The sequence below is a fragment of the Ctenopharyngodon idella genome, chromosome 10 (assembly GCF_019924925.1).
Source record: "Ctenopharyngodon idella isolate HZGC_01 chromosome 10, HZGC01, whole genome shotgun sequence".
Classification (NCBI taxonomy): domain Eukaryota; kingdom Metazoa; phylum Chordata; class Actinopteri; order Cypriniformes; family Xenocyprididae; genus Ctenopharyngodon; species Ctenopharyngodon idella.
The window spans coordinates 13,740,056-13,755,037 of NC_067229.1; the positions used below are offsets into that span (position 1 = coordinate 13,740,056).

General features: G+C 39.1%; 1 protein-coding gene across 3 annotated transcripts; it reads left to right on the forward strand.

Moving 5' to 3' along the window:
- Positions 1-89: 89 nt before the first annotated feature.
- On the forward strand, positions 90-14,045 carry safb (scaffold attachment factor B). Of its 3 annotated transcripts, none has more exons than XM_051908316.1 (21): positions 92-388; positions 797-884; positions 1,685-1,752; positions 1,853-2,089; positions 2,504-2,557; positions 7,754-7,802; positions 8,565-9,012; positions 9,367-9,413; positions 9,491-9,588; positions 9,674-9,823; positions 10,133-10,230; positions 10,316-10,359; positions 10,451-10,533; positions 10,621-10,766; positions 10,859-11,155; positions 12,726-12,860; positions 12,958-13,000; positions 13,087-13,187; positions 13,284-13,342; positions 13,422-13,476; positions 13,593-14,045. In XM_051908316.1, the coding sequence occupies exons 1-21, from the start codon at positions 236-238 to the stop codon at positions 13,711-13,713; spliced, it is 2,574 nt and encodes an 857-aa protein (XP_051764276.1). In that variant the 5' UTR covers positions 92-235; the 3' UTR covers positions 13,714-14,045. The 3 variants fall into 3 exon arrangements, 2 of the variants coding, with proteins under 2 accessions (XP_051764276.1, XP_051764277.1); XM_051908317.1 differs by having other exon boundaries at positions 7,757-7,802; XR_007932086.1 differs by lacking the exons at positions 12,958-13,000; positions 13,087-13,187; positions 13,284-13,342; positions 13,422-13,476; positions 13,593-14,045 and having other exon boundaries at positions 90-388; positions 10,859-11,244.
- The last annotated feature ends 937 nt before the right edge of the window (positions 14,046-14,982 follow it).

A 14,982-nucleotide genomic window follows, 5' to 3' on the forward strand; every position in this document is an offset into this window, starting at 1 on the left:
ATTTCTTGCAATATATTCTCACGTTCCCGCGCTGGCGCTCTGCTATGATGACGTCTGTGCGCATGCGCCAAAAGCTCAAGGCAGACGCATGCGCAGGGCACTAGTGGACTGCGCCATTTTGCTTCGAGTGAGAAACGCTGTTTATCGTGCTCAACATAAAATCCATTGAGTGCGCGCGGGATAAATAAAAAGACTTATTGGTCTATTTCCACGGTAACATTCACAACCTGAAAACATGTCAGACTCTTCGACAGCAGATGTGGGCCCTGTGGAGGCGGGGGTTCGTAAATTATCGGAGCTGAGAGTGATCGATTTGAAGGCCGAGCTGAAGCGCCGAAATCTCGACGTTAGCGGCAATAAGAGCCTGCTTTCAGAGAGACTCAAAAAGGCAAGTGGACCCCTAGATATATCCATATCTCATCATTTTGCAACTACTCGATACTACATAGGAATACACATGATTTGCATCGTCTTAAGTTACTGGGGTGGATTCTTACTGCAGTACATGTGCGGTTATATTCGAACTCTGCTTTTATTATGATGTTTTGGATTATTACTGTTAATTTGTTATGCAAGCCCTATAAGTTTATGTATATGACACGTTTTGTTATGCACGACTCTCTGACCGTTTCAGACGTCAAACTGGCTTTGCAAGATGTTTTGAATTCAAGGCTTACGTAATATGCAGCGAAGTGTAGGTTGTCAGTGTGAATAAAAAATGGTTGTGACGCTGTAAACAATAGGTAATGGACGACAATCATCATTGTATTTGACTGTATCATACTTTCGTTTTCAGGCAATTGAAGAAGAGGGCGGAAATCCAGATGAGATTGTTGTACACCTTGAGATAACGCCTAAGAAAACACCTCGACGAACTCCAAAAGGTAAAAGAGAGATGTATTTACGTTGATGTACTGATATTTGTGTTTTAATGTTTTTCAGTTAAATATTAAAGGTGTAACAATGCACTCATGTCACGATTTGGTTCTATACACAATACTGATCTCATGATACTTTGAAGCCAAAATAAAGTTAAACTGGAATGTTTCTGAATGAACAGTGCTCTCTTCCACTCTCGTTACCCACAACTGAGGTGCCCTTGAGCAAGGCACCTAACCCCCAATCGCTCCCTGGACGCCGCAACAAAAATGGCAGCCCACTGCTCCGGGTGTCACTACTCACAGGCTTTATTTATTTTAAACAGGTTAACAAAAAGTACTGTTCATTAAAATGCTACATTTGGGATAGCATCAGATCTTTCTCCCCTATATACAGGGCAGTGATGCCACCAGAATAGAATTCTGCTTGGCTAAAAACAGAATTATGTTAGACACATGCGTGCACCTGCCTATATGCATTTAAAAAGCCTTAAAAATGTATTTTATTTTTTGATTTATTAATAGTAATTATTAAACATGGAAGTTCAAATGTGTGACCTTCTATTTGATGCTAAATTAAGCTTCTCTAAACTTTAATTTTGGGTGATCTGTACTCAATACAAATTGTCGCCATCCAGATATTTTGATGAAAGATTAAAAGGGCACATGAATTTTTGATGTGCACCGATTAATCATTTATAATAAATTCTGCACTATTCCATAAAAAACAAGAATTGTCAGTTTTGATTTCATGGTGATTTTAAGTTGGTTTGAAATCAGTGGTGTTTATTTGTTTCTGTCTATAGGAAAGAGCAAAGATGAACCTGATGAGCCTGAAGATTGCACCCTTGAGGATGACTCTGTTGATGGCCAGGTGCTCTGTAATATAAAGTTGTTGAAGGATATGATCTGAACTGGGTTGAGTTATTTTGCATAGGTTTATCAAAACTAACAGCATTCTTTACCTCCTTCAGGATGACCCAGATGCTATCCCAGATAACCTTCATGAGATGGATATCATGGACATGAATGTTCTGGATGAAGCCGATATGGGTAATGGAGATGGGCCTGATGGAGATGAATATGACGAGGAGGTCCAAGACACTTTGTCAAACGATGAGAACACAGGCAGCCTGAGGGAGGATGCCGCAAATAACCACGATGTGGAGGATGCTGATGATGCTGTTATGAGTAAATCTGAGGTGGAGGAGGTGAGGTTTTAAATTTGGCCAATGATACTAATGCTCTGTTCTTATCAATGTTGTTTTAGTTTATTAATATTTTGAACTTTAATATTTTGAGCTTTTTTTTTATTTTTAGTTTTCATGTTAATTTTAGTTTAATTCTTAGTAATTTCGTTATGTGCTTTTATCTTTTTTTTTTTTTCTTTTTTTTCCTTCTTTTTTTGCTATTTAAGTTTATTTATATTTAGGTTTAGTTATTTATTTCCTGTTAATAATGATAGTGCTTTGACTTAAACATTTCAGTTTATTGCCAGGCAGCTTTTCTAATTTTTTAGTTTAAGTTTTCCATCTAATTTATATTTTATATGTATATTAGTTTTAATTAACAAAAATAACCCTAGTTCTTATTGCACACTGAGCGATGCTTTTTTTGGCTTTCAGGAAATAAAGGCTAATGACGCAGATATGGATGAAAACCAGGAAGCGCCGTGTCAGGTATTCAAGGAAGTTAACATTTTGGGGAAGGAGCGGGTTTGTTCCATTGGGTTCAATGTAGGGATGCTAACAAAGAATCAACAATTGATTAATTGTTAGTAATTAATCAAACAAACGTATCAATGGTCATTTAAAGGGTTAGTTCACCCAAAAATGAAAATTTTGTCATTAATTACTCACCCTCATGTCGTTCCACACCTGTAAGACCTTCGTTCATCTTCGGAACGCAAATTAAGATATTTTTGATAAAATCCGATGGCTCAGTGAGGCCTGCATAGCAAGCAAGACAATTAACACTTTAAATGTTAGCTACTAAAGACATATTTAAAACAGTTCATGTGACCACAGTGGTTCAACCTTAATGTTATGAAGCGACGAGAATACTTTTTGTGACAAAAAACAACATAACGACTTTATTCAGCAATATCTAGTGATGGGCGATTTCAAAACACTGCTTCATGAAGCTTCAAAGCTTTACGAATCTTTTGTTTCAAATCAGTGGTGAACCATTGAAATCTCGAAACACTTATGATGTAACGAAGCCTCGTTTACTGAAATCACGTGACTTTGGCAGTTTGATACGCGCTCCGAACTGCTGATTTGAAACAAGATTCGTAAAGCTTCGAAGCTGCATTACACAAACTATGTTCCCGTTCACTATCTCAGTCTGCCTTCTAAAAATCAGTATCCTTAGAAATGCTTTGAACAGTTTAGAACATCAGGTGAGAAAGGCATATACAGGCATCATAACATCGTAATATACAAACATACATAATTCGCCCACTATATTGCTAAACGTACCTAATTTTTCATATCGGCAGGAAAATATTCCAGGAGAACCTGGCTTCTCTTGAGACTCCCCTGCTTCGCTGCATAGTTAATGATATGCTAAAGCCCGCCAGCACATTGACGTGATTATGTCACAAACTACATTGTAACCAGAGAACACCGGCAATTTCAAACCACGTTTTTTTTTTTTTTTCTTCTTTTTTTTTTTTTTTTCACCGCAGTCCCTGTAAAGTCAATTCTGAGAATTGTTTCTAAACACGTTATAAACTACAAATGTATTGCTGAAACACATTACAAAGACTGTGAATTGTGTAGTGCTGAATTGTGAAGTTAGAGCATTAAACAGTTTTTCACCAATTCTCTGTTCAGGATTTTTTGGGCAGAGCTAAAACGAGGGTCCGATGACACACAGGAGCCCCCGAGCATGGCCCCGCCCCAAACACTATATAACTGTCAATGACGCACCAAGCATGGCGCCGCCCCTAACGCTACAGTGGCTCACTTGCTCCATTTCGAGTGTCATTACCGTTAGTTATACAGCCCTTTGCACATTTAGCTAGTAATGCCTTCATCACGCAAATGCATATTACATGGTTGTTATAATATACAATACAGCTCGGTGTCCTTATTTAAATTTCCTAAAACGATGATATGAAGAAGGGGTGGATTAATTTTGCTCTAAAGTGATCGTTCTACACCGGATAGTTTTAAACACTTTCATCAGACAGCTGGGATTCATTGATAATCCGCTGTTTTTGGTGAATGGGGCTGAACAGACTATCTCCCGCCTCTGCCTTCATCCTCCCGTCTCGCGGCACCGTCATTTGTCGACTCGACAACAGTCGACAGTACGTCCCCCCAATGAGTGTAAGTTGCCGTGTGTGCTTATGTTATAATTAGTAGGTAGTCCACAGTAACTCTACTAAAATTTGCAACCCTCTAACGTGTTTCTTTTTATATGCATCAGTATGTTTGACTCATTAGACAAGTCAGTTGAGACGGCTGCTCTCGCGAGTGGGTGTGGTTTCAGCGCCGACAGCGGACACGCCCCCAGCGTTTGAGAGCATTTTGTCGAGATTTTGATAACTTCGTTTACTTGCAGATTTTTTTAATCATTCAAATTTGGCTGAGTGGTTAATAACACATTTTTCTGTGGTGTGACAAACTCTACTTACACATACTTTAAAATGACTTTACAGGGACTTTAAGGAGAAAATGCTCGGTGGTGTTGTAGGGCTGGGCGATACAGCTAAAAGAAAATTATCATGATATAATGTTTCATATTGTTTGGTATCGATAATTATTGAAAAACGTTTCATAAACTTTTTTCAAAAAAAGGACAGTAGAAAAAATTTTTTTAATTTAACCAATGCATTTTTAATTAAGGCGAACAACAAATAATTTTAAATTAAAAAAAAAAAGTAAACAAATCTTTCTTATATTTTATGAAGATTAAATAAATAAGCGTTAAAGAAACTTAGAGCTGCACAATTCTGGATAAATTGAGAAACTTTTGTTTGGTCAAACTAACATCACGATCTTGAATGTTAACTAAATGAAATATGTAATTTATTACTAGAGGTTCTGACAAAATATTAATTGCTGCAGTCTATTTTAAAATTTTTGATTTATTTGAATTACTGGATGAATCAGTGAATTTGAAAATCTGTTGAATGAAGATTCAATGTCAAATACAATTTTTTTTTTTTTTATATATATAAACACCCATCTCCACAATGTAATCGATAAATGCGTAGTTTTCAGCGCCAAGTTTCTTTCAGAAGCTGATTTGCTCAATTTTGATCGATAACATAAACATCAGTGTTTATATCTGAACTATAAACTTATCTCAGCATTTCTACGATAATTTGAATATTTGTAACACAGAAATAGAGATACTGTGTGGAAGAAAACACTGTGCAGCTGTTTATATCTCTCAAGACGAAGAATATTTGAAGTGGATCAACTGTAAGGCGCAAGGAAACCATGAAACTGCCACACTGACAAGCTGATATGTCCTTTTTTTTTTTTATTCACAATCTCCTTGGCGCTGGCAGGTACAGCACTCGTTTGTGTGTTCTGATTTCACGTGGTGATTGCGCAACTGAACTCCACAGCAACTTGTTGGCTTGTCACTCTGGGACAGAGCGAGCTTGAGAGTTGTTCATGCAACCGAACTTCATGTCTGTTTACATTTTAACGCAGTGAAACTATATTGAGAGTTATATCGAACATTTTTTCTATCGTTATCGATTAAGACACACCGTCGATTAAACGGTATCGATATTTATCGCCAGGCCTATGTTGTTGACTTATGAATTTGCACATTGTTTGTCTTAAAGCATATTAAAAACACCAAACAGACATAAAAACGCCATTAAAAACTTGATTTTTGCTACAGGGGGTCTTTAAAATCTTTTTGACAATATATGGACACAAGTCTTTCTGTGATGCACGATGATTTTATAGATCACATTTTCATGTAAAGCAGTCATTTTTTTTCTTGCTATGAGAATAGAGCAGAAACCAAAAATGTTTTTTAGGGGTTCAAGCACGTAGCTCTGAAACCCTATTGTAATTGTTAAATTTTCCAAGGATCAGCATTCTCCCATAAAAGTGATCGGGCAGACCAAACCGTACATTGTAGAGACTTGAAACTTGAGAGCTAGTAGTACTCCTACCACCTACAACGTCACCAAGGCTCGCCCTGATTGGCCTGAAGGGGGTGCTACAGTGGTCAAAAGTACAAAATGGCTCATAACTCCTGAACCGTTAGGCCTAGGCTCAAGTCTTATATCATTGGAATCCTTGGCTCAAGGCGGACAAGATACATGCATCGGATTTGCTCGTCGCCCTGGTGAAATGTCCGGGTATTTTGGATTTTTTGAAAAACCTACTTTTGCGAACTAGTCCTTGGTTTTTGACCCAATTGGAACCAAACCAGTGAAGCGAGATTCTCTGAGTCTGATTGTCAATAGTTATCAAAAAAAAGTTAATTCCGATTCACAGTCCCTAAGGGCCGCCAAAACGTTTGAGGTGGGTGGAGCCACTTTTACTAAAACGGCTATAACTACTTCACCGTTAATCCGAGCGACTTGAAAATTGCCATGGCCTGTGAGAAATTCTAAAGAAATCGACCATCGGGGGCGCCATCGTGTTTTTCACGTGCATAAAGCATCGTGTCATACACGATTTTTCGCGTACGCCCACGACATTCATGCGCACGTACGCCCACATGGTAGAACTCCTCACTCTGAGCAACTTTGCCTCTAGGACCGCTGCTGTCCATCGAATCATTTAATTATTGGAGATTATTTCAAAAACCAACTTTCGCAAACTAGTCTTAGGTTTTTGGCTCAACCTCAAGAACTCTAAAAAAGCGTTAAAAACCATATATTTTCAATGGTAAATTGCCGGTATTGCCTGTAAATGGTCTTTTCCTTTATAATTTAAGTGGTTACATGCTTACTTAATAAAATGTAAAATCTTGCACAAGTGCTTAAAGGCCTTAAAATGCTTGAACCCTGATAATTGCTGCTTGCAGCTATATTTTTTTTTATTTTAAATTAGCTTTTGTTTGTACAATTGTGATATTAGACTTTTTTAATGAAATGTAATTTTAATGATACTGAATTTACTAATTTAATGATTCTGTCCAACAGTAAAATTGGACAGAAAATGTTAAACAGATATAATATTCTTTTATTCAGTTTTATGCAACACAATCAGATTTAACAGATTTATATTTTGACCAATTATCCAAATAATGTATAGTCCTACAAAGCTAATATTATCAGAGCATGTGAGCAGAGTGGAGCGGCGAGCAGATCAGTGAACGAGAGGTTAGCATCATTTTACCAGCATTGCCCATTACGTCTATACCAAAACGCCCAGCACAGTAGGGCTATTGCAAACAGAAACAAGTATACTACTACATATAAATTTCATGTTGGCACATTATTTTAGAAGACTTTGCTTTTCCGATGTGCATGAGCGGCTCATGAGTGGCTCATGAGTGGAGCGTTCACATGGGCCGTGAGCAACTGAGCAAGTGCACATGCGTAGAGCGGTATATTGAGCGGCGTGTCACAAAAGTGAAACCTGAGTGCTGAACACTGAGGCGGCATATATTTTCGGCTCTCATTTTCAGCCGTTTTTCTCTTTCGGCCAAAAACTTGGGGATTGCTGGTTACACTAAAAATGTACAATTATATTAATGCACAAATAATAATATTACAATGTCCAGAAATCAATTCCAGTATTACATTGTTTAATTTATTGACATAGAACTTCGTGGTGGGGACAATATTGACCCTGGCAAAAAGTGGAGGGGACATGTCCGACCCGCAAATTATATGCCTATGGTTGGGTTTATTCTGTTTATCTTCACTCATTTTCTATCTTTAGCAGGAGGATGATGGAGAGCATGGATGCGAGGATACAAAAAGCGAAAAAGGTACTGTATGGGGCTCTGGGATTGCTGTTAAAGTCAGGGTGAAGCCTTAAGGTCCTTTAGTGTAAATGTATCAGGTTACTCAGGAAAAAGAGACTGGAAATCCAAAGTTGATTACTGGCTTTCTGCATTGCTGACAATGGGCATTTATATTAATTTAGAACCATGTTATAGCCACTCGCATGCTTTATTTTTTTTGGAAGGTGCAGAAATACAGAGAGCCAGTAACCTGTTTCAGTTAGTACATTGGTTGGTTTAAATGGTTGTTGCAGATGCAATTTAGTGTTTCTAGGTTGCTTAAAGAAGACAACAAAGAGAAGACAAGAAGACCTGGATCATGCTGAAGCAAAATCACTGTAGGACTCAAAGTTTGTTAATTGGAGATTTCACTAATGGACCATTTGCTTGTTTGAAAAGAAACCCATTTCCTGTAAAGACAGCACAAGCTGCTTCTTCCTTATCATGGACACTTCAAGTACTAAAGTCGACGATGGACACTCGGATGTGGTGCAGGTCTTGTGGCTTTCCCTAGTCAACAGTGCGCCCTCTGCTTCGGGGTGCAGGTGAACTGAAAAGAAATGGCCTGTTGTCTGGAAGCTTGTTGCTTGTTCTCGCTTTGGTTTTTCCAGTCTCTTCTTAGGGTAGCTTGCCTTTGCTTGTGTATGAGAAAGCAGAGGGCCACGTCCTATTCCAGTTCCACGATAACATTGCAATGTCTCAGAAGTGATTAAACTCTGTGCCATTCTATTCCTGTTAAATCCGTAGAAAGTGAGAAAGTAGCCGGGTCTTGTATATCAGAGCCGCTTAAGGAAGACTTCACTGAAGAGCCGACTGAAGACGAGAAATCTTCAGTCTGGGATTTTCACAAAGAGGAAGACAATGTGCACGACCTCGCTAACACAGAGGAGGCCGCCAATTTGGAAGCAGAATCGTCAGCCTGCGAAGTGGACGTTGACGCATCAAAGCAAAGTGAAGTCGATTCAACAAGCAAGGACCAAGAAAATGTTCAGGACAATTTGGTGGACTCTGAGAGCACTTCTACTCAGGCCGCTAATGCTAGCGAAACATGTCTGCGCGATATCGAAAGCGCAGTTGATTCGGAAATGGCGTCTAAAGGAGAAGCGGATGAGGAATGCAAGAAGACTGAACCTGCTGAGTCTTCGGAAGTCAAAGAGTCCTCTGTACAGGGTGGTGGTGATGATCAGAAAAAGAGGTTTGTTGTTTTCTGTCTACTAGAACAATGGCTTTCTCTGTTTCATTGGCTCCTTTGTTAACAAGTATGGGTGCTCTTGGGAGGTGTAAACGACTGCGCATTTCGTCTACCATTTTGTCTTTTTTTTTTTTTCTACCTTCAAAAAGTAATGTACCAGAAATTTGTTTTGCCATTTTAGTCCAAGGTATGTTTAACGTAATTGGGCTTCACATGACTATTCAAATTGTAATATCCAAATCTTTGTTCATTGACTGAGCTTGTGTTTTCACTAGGTGGGTATTTGTTAATCAACACTGGTGATCCCATTCAAAATTCCCATTCAATTTCTCATAATACTATTTTCTTTTTCTCTAGCGGTGATGAGGATACATCAACCAAGCCTGAGTCGAAAGATGATAAAGGTGGGTGTGCGATGAACTACTACTTTTGACCAAGAAATTGTTTCTAGACTTTGTAAATTGATCTTGTGCCCCATCAGGTAGTGCTGCTGCTAGCGGAAAGAACCTGTGGGTCAGTGGACTCTCTTCAACCACTAGAGCGACAGATCTAAAGAATCTGTTCAGCAAATATGGCAAGGTCTGCATGTTAAGGAAAACTGCACATTGAAAATTAAGTTCTTAGGTTGGACAGTGTCTTGATCCATGTTTGCTACTACTTGCAGGTTGTTGGCGCGAAAGTAGTAACAAACGCCCGAAGCCCAGGTGCTCGCTGCTATGGGTTTGTTACGATGTGCTCTACTGAGGAGGCCACAAAGTGCATCAGCCATCTGCACAGAACCGAACTGCATGGCCGGATGATATCAGTTGAAAGGGTATGTGGTTGTTGTTTATTAGGGTTTTGTTACACACTAGAGTTCGCTAGAGATCATTGCAAGTGCCCATTGGTGCCTCTCATTCTCCAATGACAATTTTTACTTTTGGAGATCCTATTCATTGTATTCCAATTTTATTCAAAATGGACTCTTCACTCCCTTAAAATGGATCTTCATCAAAAAGCTTTGTCTAGTGTACAAATGCCTTTTTTTTTCTAAACTCTTTTACATCGGAATTAGGTGGCCGACAGCATTATTGATGTGAGATGTGGAGTCAAAGCTAATTGATTGATCTGTATCTGTATTAAGGCCAAGAACGAGCCTGCTGGAAAGAAGCCTGCTGACAAAAATGAAACCAAAAAGTCTGGCAGTGAGAGAAGACACTCCTCTGACTCCAAGACCGAGAAGTAAGTTGTAGATCAATGGTATTTACAGACATCTCTGCATGCCAAATAACTGTAATGGTCTCATCACATGCCTTCATCCTTGCAGATCTGAGAACAAGGATGAGAAGACTGAAAGCTCTGATGGAAAAGGTAATAAGAATAGCTTGCATTCACATTTGTTACTACCTTAAGTAATATGCAAAGGTATCCAGATCTTAATGCTTCAATCTTGCCATGACAGAGCAAGGAGGAGAGAGGACTGTCGTGATGGACAAGTCAAAAGGAGAGCCAGTCATCAGCGTGAAGACAAAAAGCAAAGAACGAGTATGTTTTGTGGTTGTAACTTTTATGATCCTGACTGCCTTGTATTGTTTTGCAAGTGTTAAAATGACACTATAATCTTTGTTTCAGAGCACTAAGAGTCGTGATCGTAAATCCTCCAGCAAGGATAGGAAGGACATTTTGTCCTTTGACCAAATTAAGGAGCAGAGAGAGAGAGAGCGTCAGAGGCAGAGGGAACGAGAGATTAGAGAGGTGGAGAGACGCAGGCACTCTGGGTAAATTTGATGCTTCTGTCCTTAGGCCCTGGTCTATTCTTGATCTAAAATCAATCTAGCAATTTTCCAACTGGTGTTTATTTATGATGCAGCGAGCGAGACCGTGACAGCCGTTCGGAGCGTGAGCGCATCCGCCTCTTTCGGGAGCGGGAGGAGAGGGAGAGACTAATGAGGAAGCGCAACTGGCTGGAGGTGGAGAAACAGCGGCTGGATGCCGACCGCAGGGAGCGCGAGTTCCTGGAGCGTGAACGTCTCAGAATAGAGTACGAGCGGCGTCGCGAGCAGGAACGCATTCATCGGGAGAGGGAGGAGCTGAGACGGCAACAGGATCAGCTCCGCTTTGAACAGGACCGGCGTCCCATCAAGAGGCCTTACGACATGGATGGCAGGTATGCATAAAGTAGGGTTGCCGAAGTCCCAGTAACAGTTTTGCCAAACCAGTAAAAGCACCCACTTGCAACTCTACTTGATTCCTTGGGTAAGTCCATTAAGCTGGAGCATCTTGATTTGTCAGCTTTGACTGTGGTAGGGCTGCACCATATTGAAGAGATATGCGATAACTTAAGTAATGTGATATTCGCTAAGCGATACGATTGCTTTAAGTGTGTACAATAAATTTAAATTATATTGAAATATATTTAAAAACTAAAAAATGATATAACCAACATACATGTTTCACATTCTATTTTTTTAAGAGAAGAAAGCATCCCTAAAACTTCTGAAAGTGAACAGCAGTGTTTTACTGTAGCATTGGCTACATTTAAAAAAAATGTCATTTTAACATTAGTGTAAACCGGGCGGTTTAGGGTTTGTAGGCTTACATTAGGTTTATTTAACAGAAATTGAATAATCAAATGTGAAAATAAAACACTGCTTAGTCTTCACTGTATGAATTAAATAGACACTGATTCTTATCAAAGCTACAAAATAAAAGCTACTTAAAGAGCTGCACGGATCCAATATATTGTTACATGCGTGCTTGCTTAACTGTTTACTCCACTTAAGACTTATCTGGCTGTGTTTACGTGAATACTCGCAAAGATGGGCATTTTGACATAATTTTGTGTGTATTTGCCCATATAAGCTGCATAAGAGATCTGAAATTATGATTACGCGCTGTCCGAGAGGCAGCTTCCTGTGTGCGCGTGTACTTCACTTATTGCACCTAATACCATTTAGAGGGTTAGTTCACCCGCAAATGAAAATTGTCATTAATTACTCACTCTCATGTCGTTCCAAACCCGTAAGACCTTCGTTCATCTTCGGAACGCAAATTGATATATTTTTGAGAAAATTTGTGAGCTCTCTGACCTCCCTATACACGGCCACTTCATAATCAATTTCAAGGTAGTAAGACAGGTAGGAACGTAATAAGACACGTTAAAATAGTCCACATGACTGCAGTGGTTCAACCCTAATGTTATGAAGCGACGAGAATACTTTGTGTGCAAAAAAACAAACAAAAATAACGACTTTATTCAGCAGTTTCTTCTCTTCCCTGTCATTCTCCTATGCTGTTGACGTAGTGAACACAGTGCAGTGCTTCTGGGTTCTACGTCAGAACTGCGGCTCAGTATTGACCGGCTCCTGCGTCAGCATCACACTCATGCGTCGTGCTGCTCACGTGAACAGCGTCGGCCAATACTAAGCTGGCGTTCTGACAAGGAAAAGAAAAAATTGTTGAATAAAGTCATTATTTTTGTTTTGTTTTTGCGCACAAAAAGTATTCTGGACGCTTCATAACATTAAGGTTGAACCATTGTAGTCACATGGACTCATAATCTTTCATAATCTTTTAAAGTATTAAAATCATTCTGTAAGCAATTGCAATATGCATATCACAATATGTACATTTACGATATTTCGATATATTGTGCAGCCCTAGATTGTGGGATGCAAAATGTCTGTATTCCAATTTTTTTTTTTTTTTTTTTTTTTTTTTTTTTCCAAAATATACAGAAAAGATGACTGGCAGATGAAGAGAATGACAATGGACGATCGCTATGGACGGTCGGATTTTGGACGCCAAGACCGCTACCAAGACTTTGACCACAGAGACCGCAGCCGCTATCAGGATGATATGATGATGGACAGGTAATGCCAGTTCTGTCTAACAGCAGCCAACCATCTAGATATTTGTCTATAGATTTTGCTACTATATTGTACTGATCTATATTCCTTTTACAAACAGGAGAGACAACAGAGGTGGTTTGTCAGGAGACCGAGACAACCAGGTAAGAAAAGCCCTTCACAGAAAAGCCCTTCATTAGATTTGATCCTTGGATTGGAAAGCATCTCATCCTCTTTTCTCAATTTACAGCACTTTTCAGATCGGGACAGACATGGCAGGGACAGTCGTGACAACTGGGGTGGTGGCTTCGACAAGCGTGGAATGAATCCTATGAGGCCGGTGCCAGGCAGGTAAGTCATTTTGTCTTATCTAGTCAGATGTGCCGCTTCTTTAAATGGTCGCAAATTCTCTTCACTCATTTGTTTTGCTTTGCTTCTTGTTTAAAGTCGTGACAACAGGGACTGGGAGCCTGGACGTAAAATGGACGGGGACAGAAACTGGCAAGGTTTGTCTGATGTTTTGTTCTGTCAATTTCAAAAAGTTGCATGTTATCCTCCTATGTGACTTACTACCTTTCTTTTTAGGAGCAGATCGAGGTGTCCCGGGACAGGGTCACATGGCACGAGGTGGAATGGCAAGGTATCAAGATTTAGGCTTTTGTTTGTCATGGCTAGACTTTGTAAATTAAGTATCATGGGAAAATAATGCTAGTTTTCTTTTGTTGCACATGAAAATAATATATGTCTACTCCATAGCCGAGGTGGATACATGCAGACAGGGACATCCCAGTCACTCTCTGGAGCCTTAAATCGACCGAATCAGATGATGCAGGGTAGTGGAATACAGGGTGGCGGAGCCTTTGGACGCCGCTATTAACTTAAAACCTCTTCCCTTGTGTATCTGTTATGTGAAAAGAAACTTTGCAGCTTGTACATTGCCAATCTTGCTTTGTAATTGTATTTTTTAAGTCCACTTTTATTTTCATGGTGTTAAGACAAACAGATAATTGGTTACATTGTGTAAAGATTGACATTTTTATTTTGATTCCCCCCCTCCATTCCACATCTTTAGATTTTAGGCTTTTCTGTTTTCACTTGTTGAATGCTCAGGAATGTTTTGCTAAAATGAAACCTGTCTTTGAAACCATGAACATGTTGTTCAATTGTTTTTGATGTTTCAATAAAATTGTGGAGTTTTCTTTACATAAAGGAGGTACTCTCGTTTTCTTATAAAGCACACGCTAGTGTTGTTGCCACTAGATGGCGCTCTTAGTCTAAGCAATATTGCTGGAATTGAAGAATGCTGGCAGAAGATTTTTACTTTTTTTTTTTTTTTTTTTTTTTGTTTGTTTGTTTGTGAGGAAACCATGCTAGAATGTTTCATATCCAATCTGAACTGGTTCATTTAGTATTTGGGGTTAATTTGGTAATAGTGATGGTTGCCTTAGCAAACACGGATAATATGTGGCATCTCTGTAGTCTTGGTTACAGGTTGATGTTATATTGGCATATTGAAACACTGAATTAATGGATGGCATTACCATCATGACCACCAGCCAATTGCTCAATACATCTTGATTATTCAGAGCTTGACTTCCATGTCGTAGGAGGACTGTGGCTTTTAATCTAATAAACTGTTATAAATAAATGAACTTTTTACATGATTTTAAATGTCATGTTAGAAGATCAAGAGGTCATATTGTGCAAGTCTATTCACTGCAGTATTAGATGACTAATGTATCTAATAATAACCCTTAAGTTACCATGTGTCACTAAACCTTATGGCCAAGAGAAAATGGTTTCCTGAATATTTTATTTTGGTGTATTTCCTGAACCCATGTGGTAGTTCCTTATAGTACAGATGTTCTCAGAATTTAATTTATAAGTCAGGGGTGGCCTTGTCCCAAAATTGAGGCTCTGCATTCACTTCTGAATCTGTTTTCAGTTAATCATCATGACAACAAACTCTACGGGGGATATTGTGCATTGCTAGCTTGAAATTAACCATGGTAATGTGGGGTGTCGTTTTTCACTCTTCGATACAAACCACTGCAGTGCAAATTTTAGTTGGGGGTGGGAATTCATGATTGTGATGGTCATTCCATATGATTAACAGTTTTAGAGTAATTTGCAACAAATAAAGTTC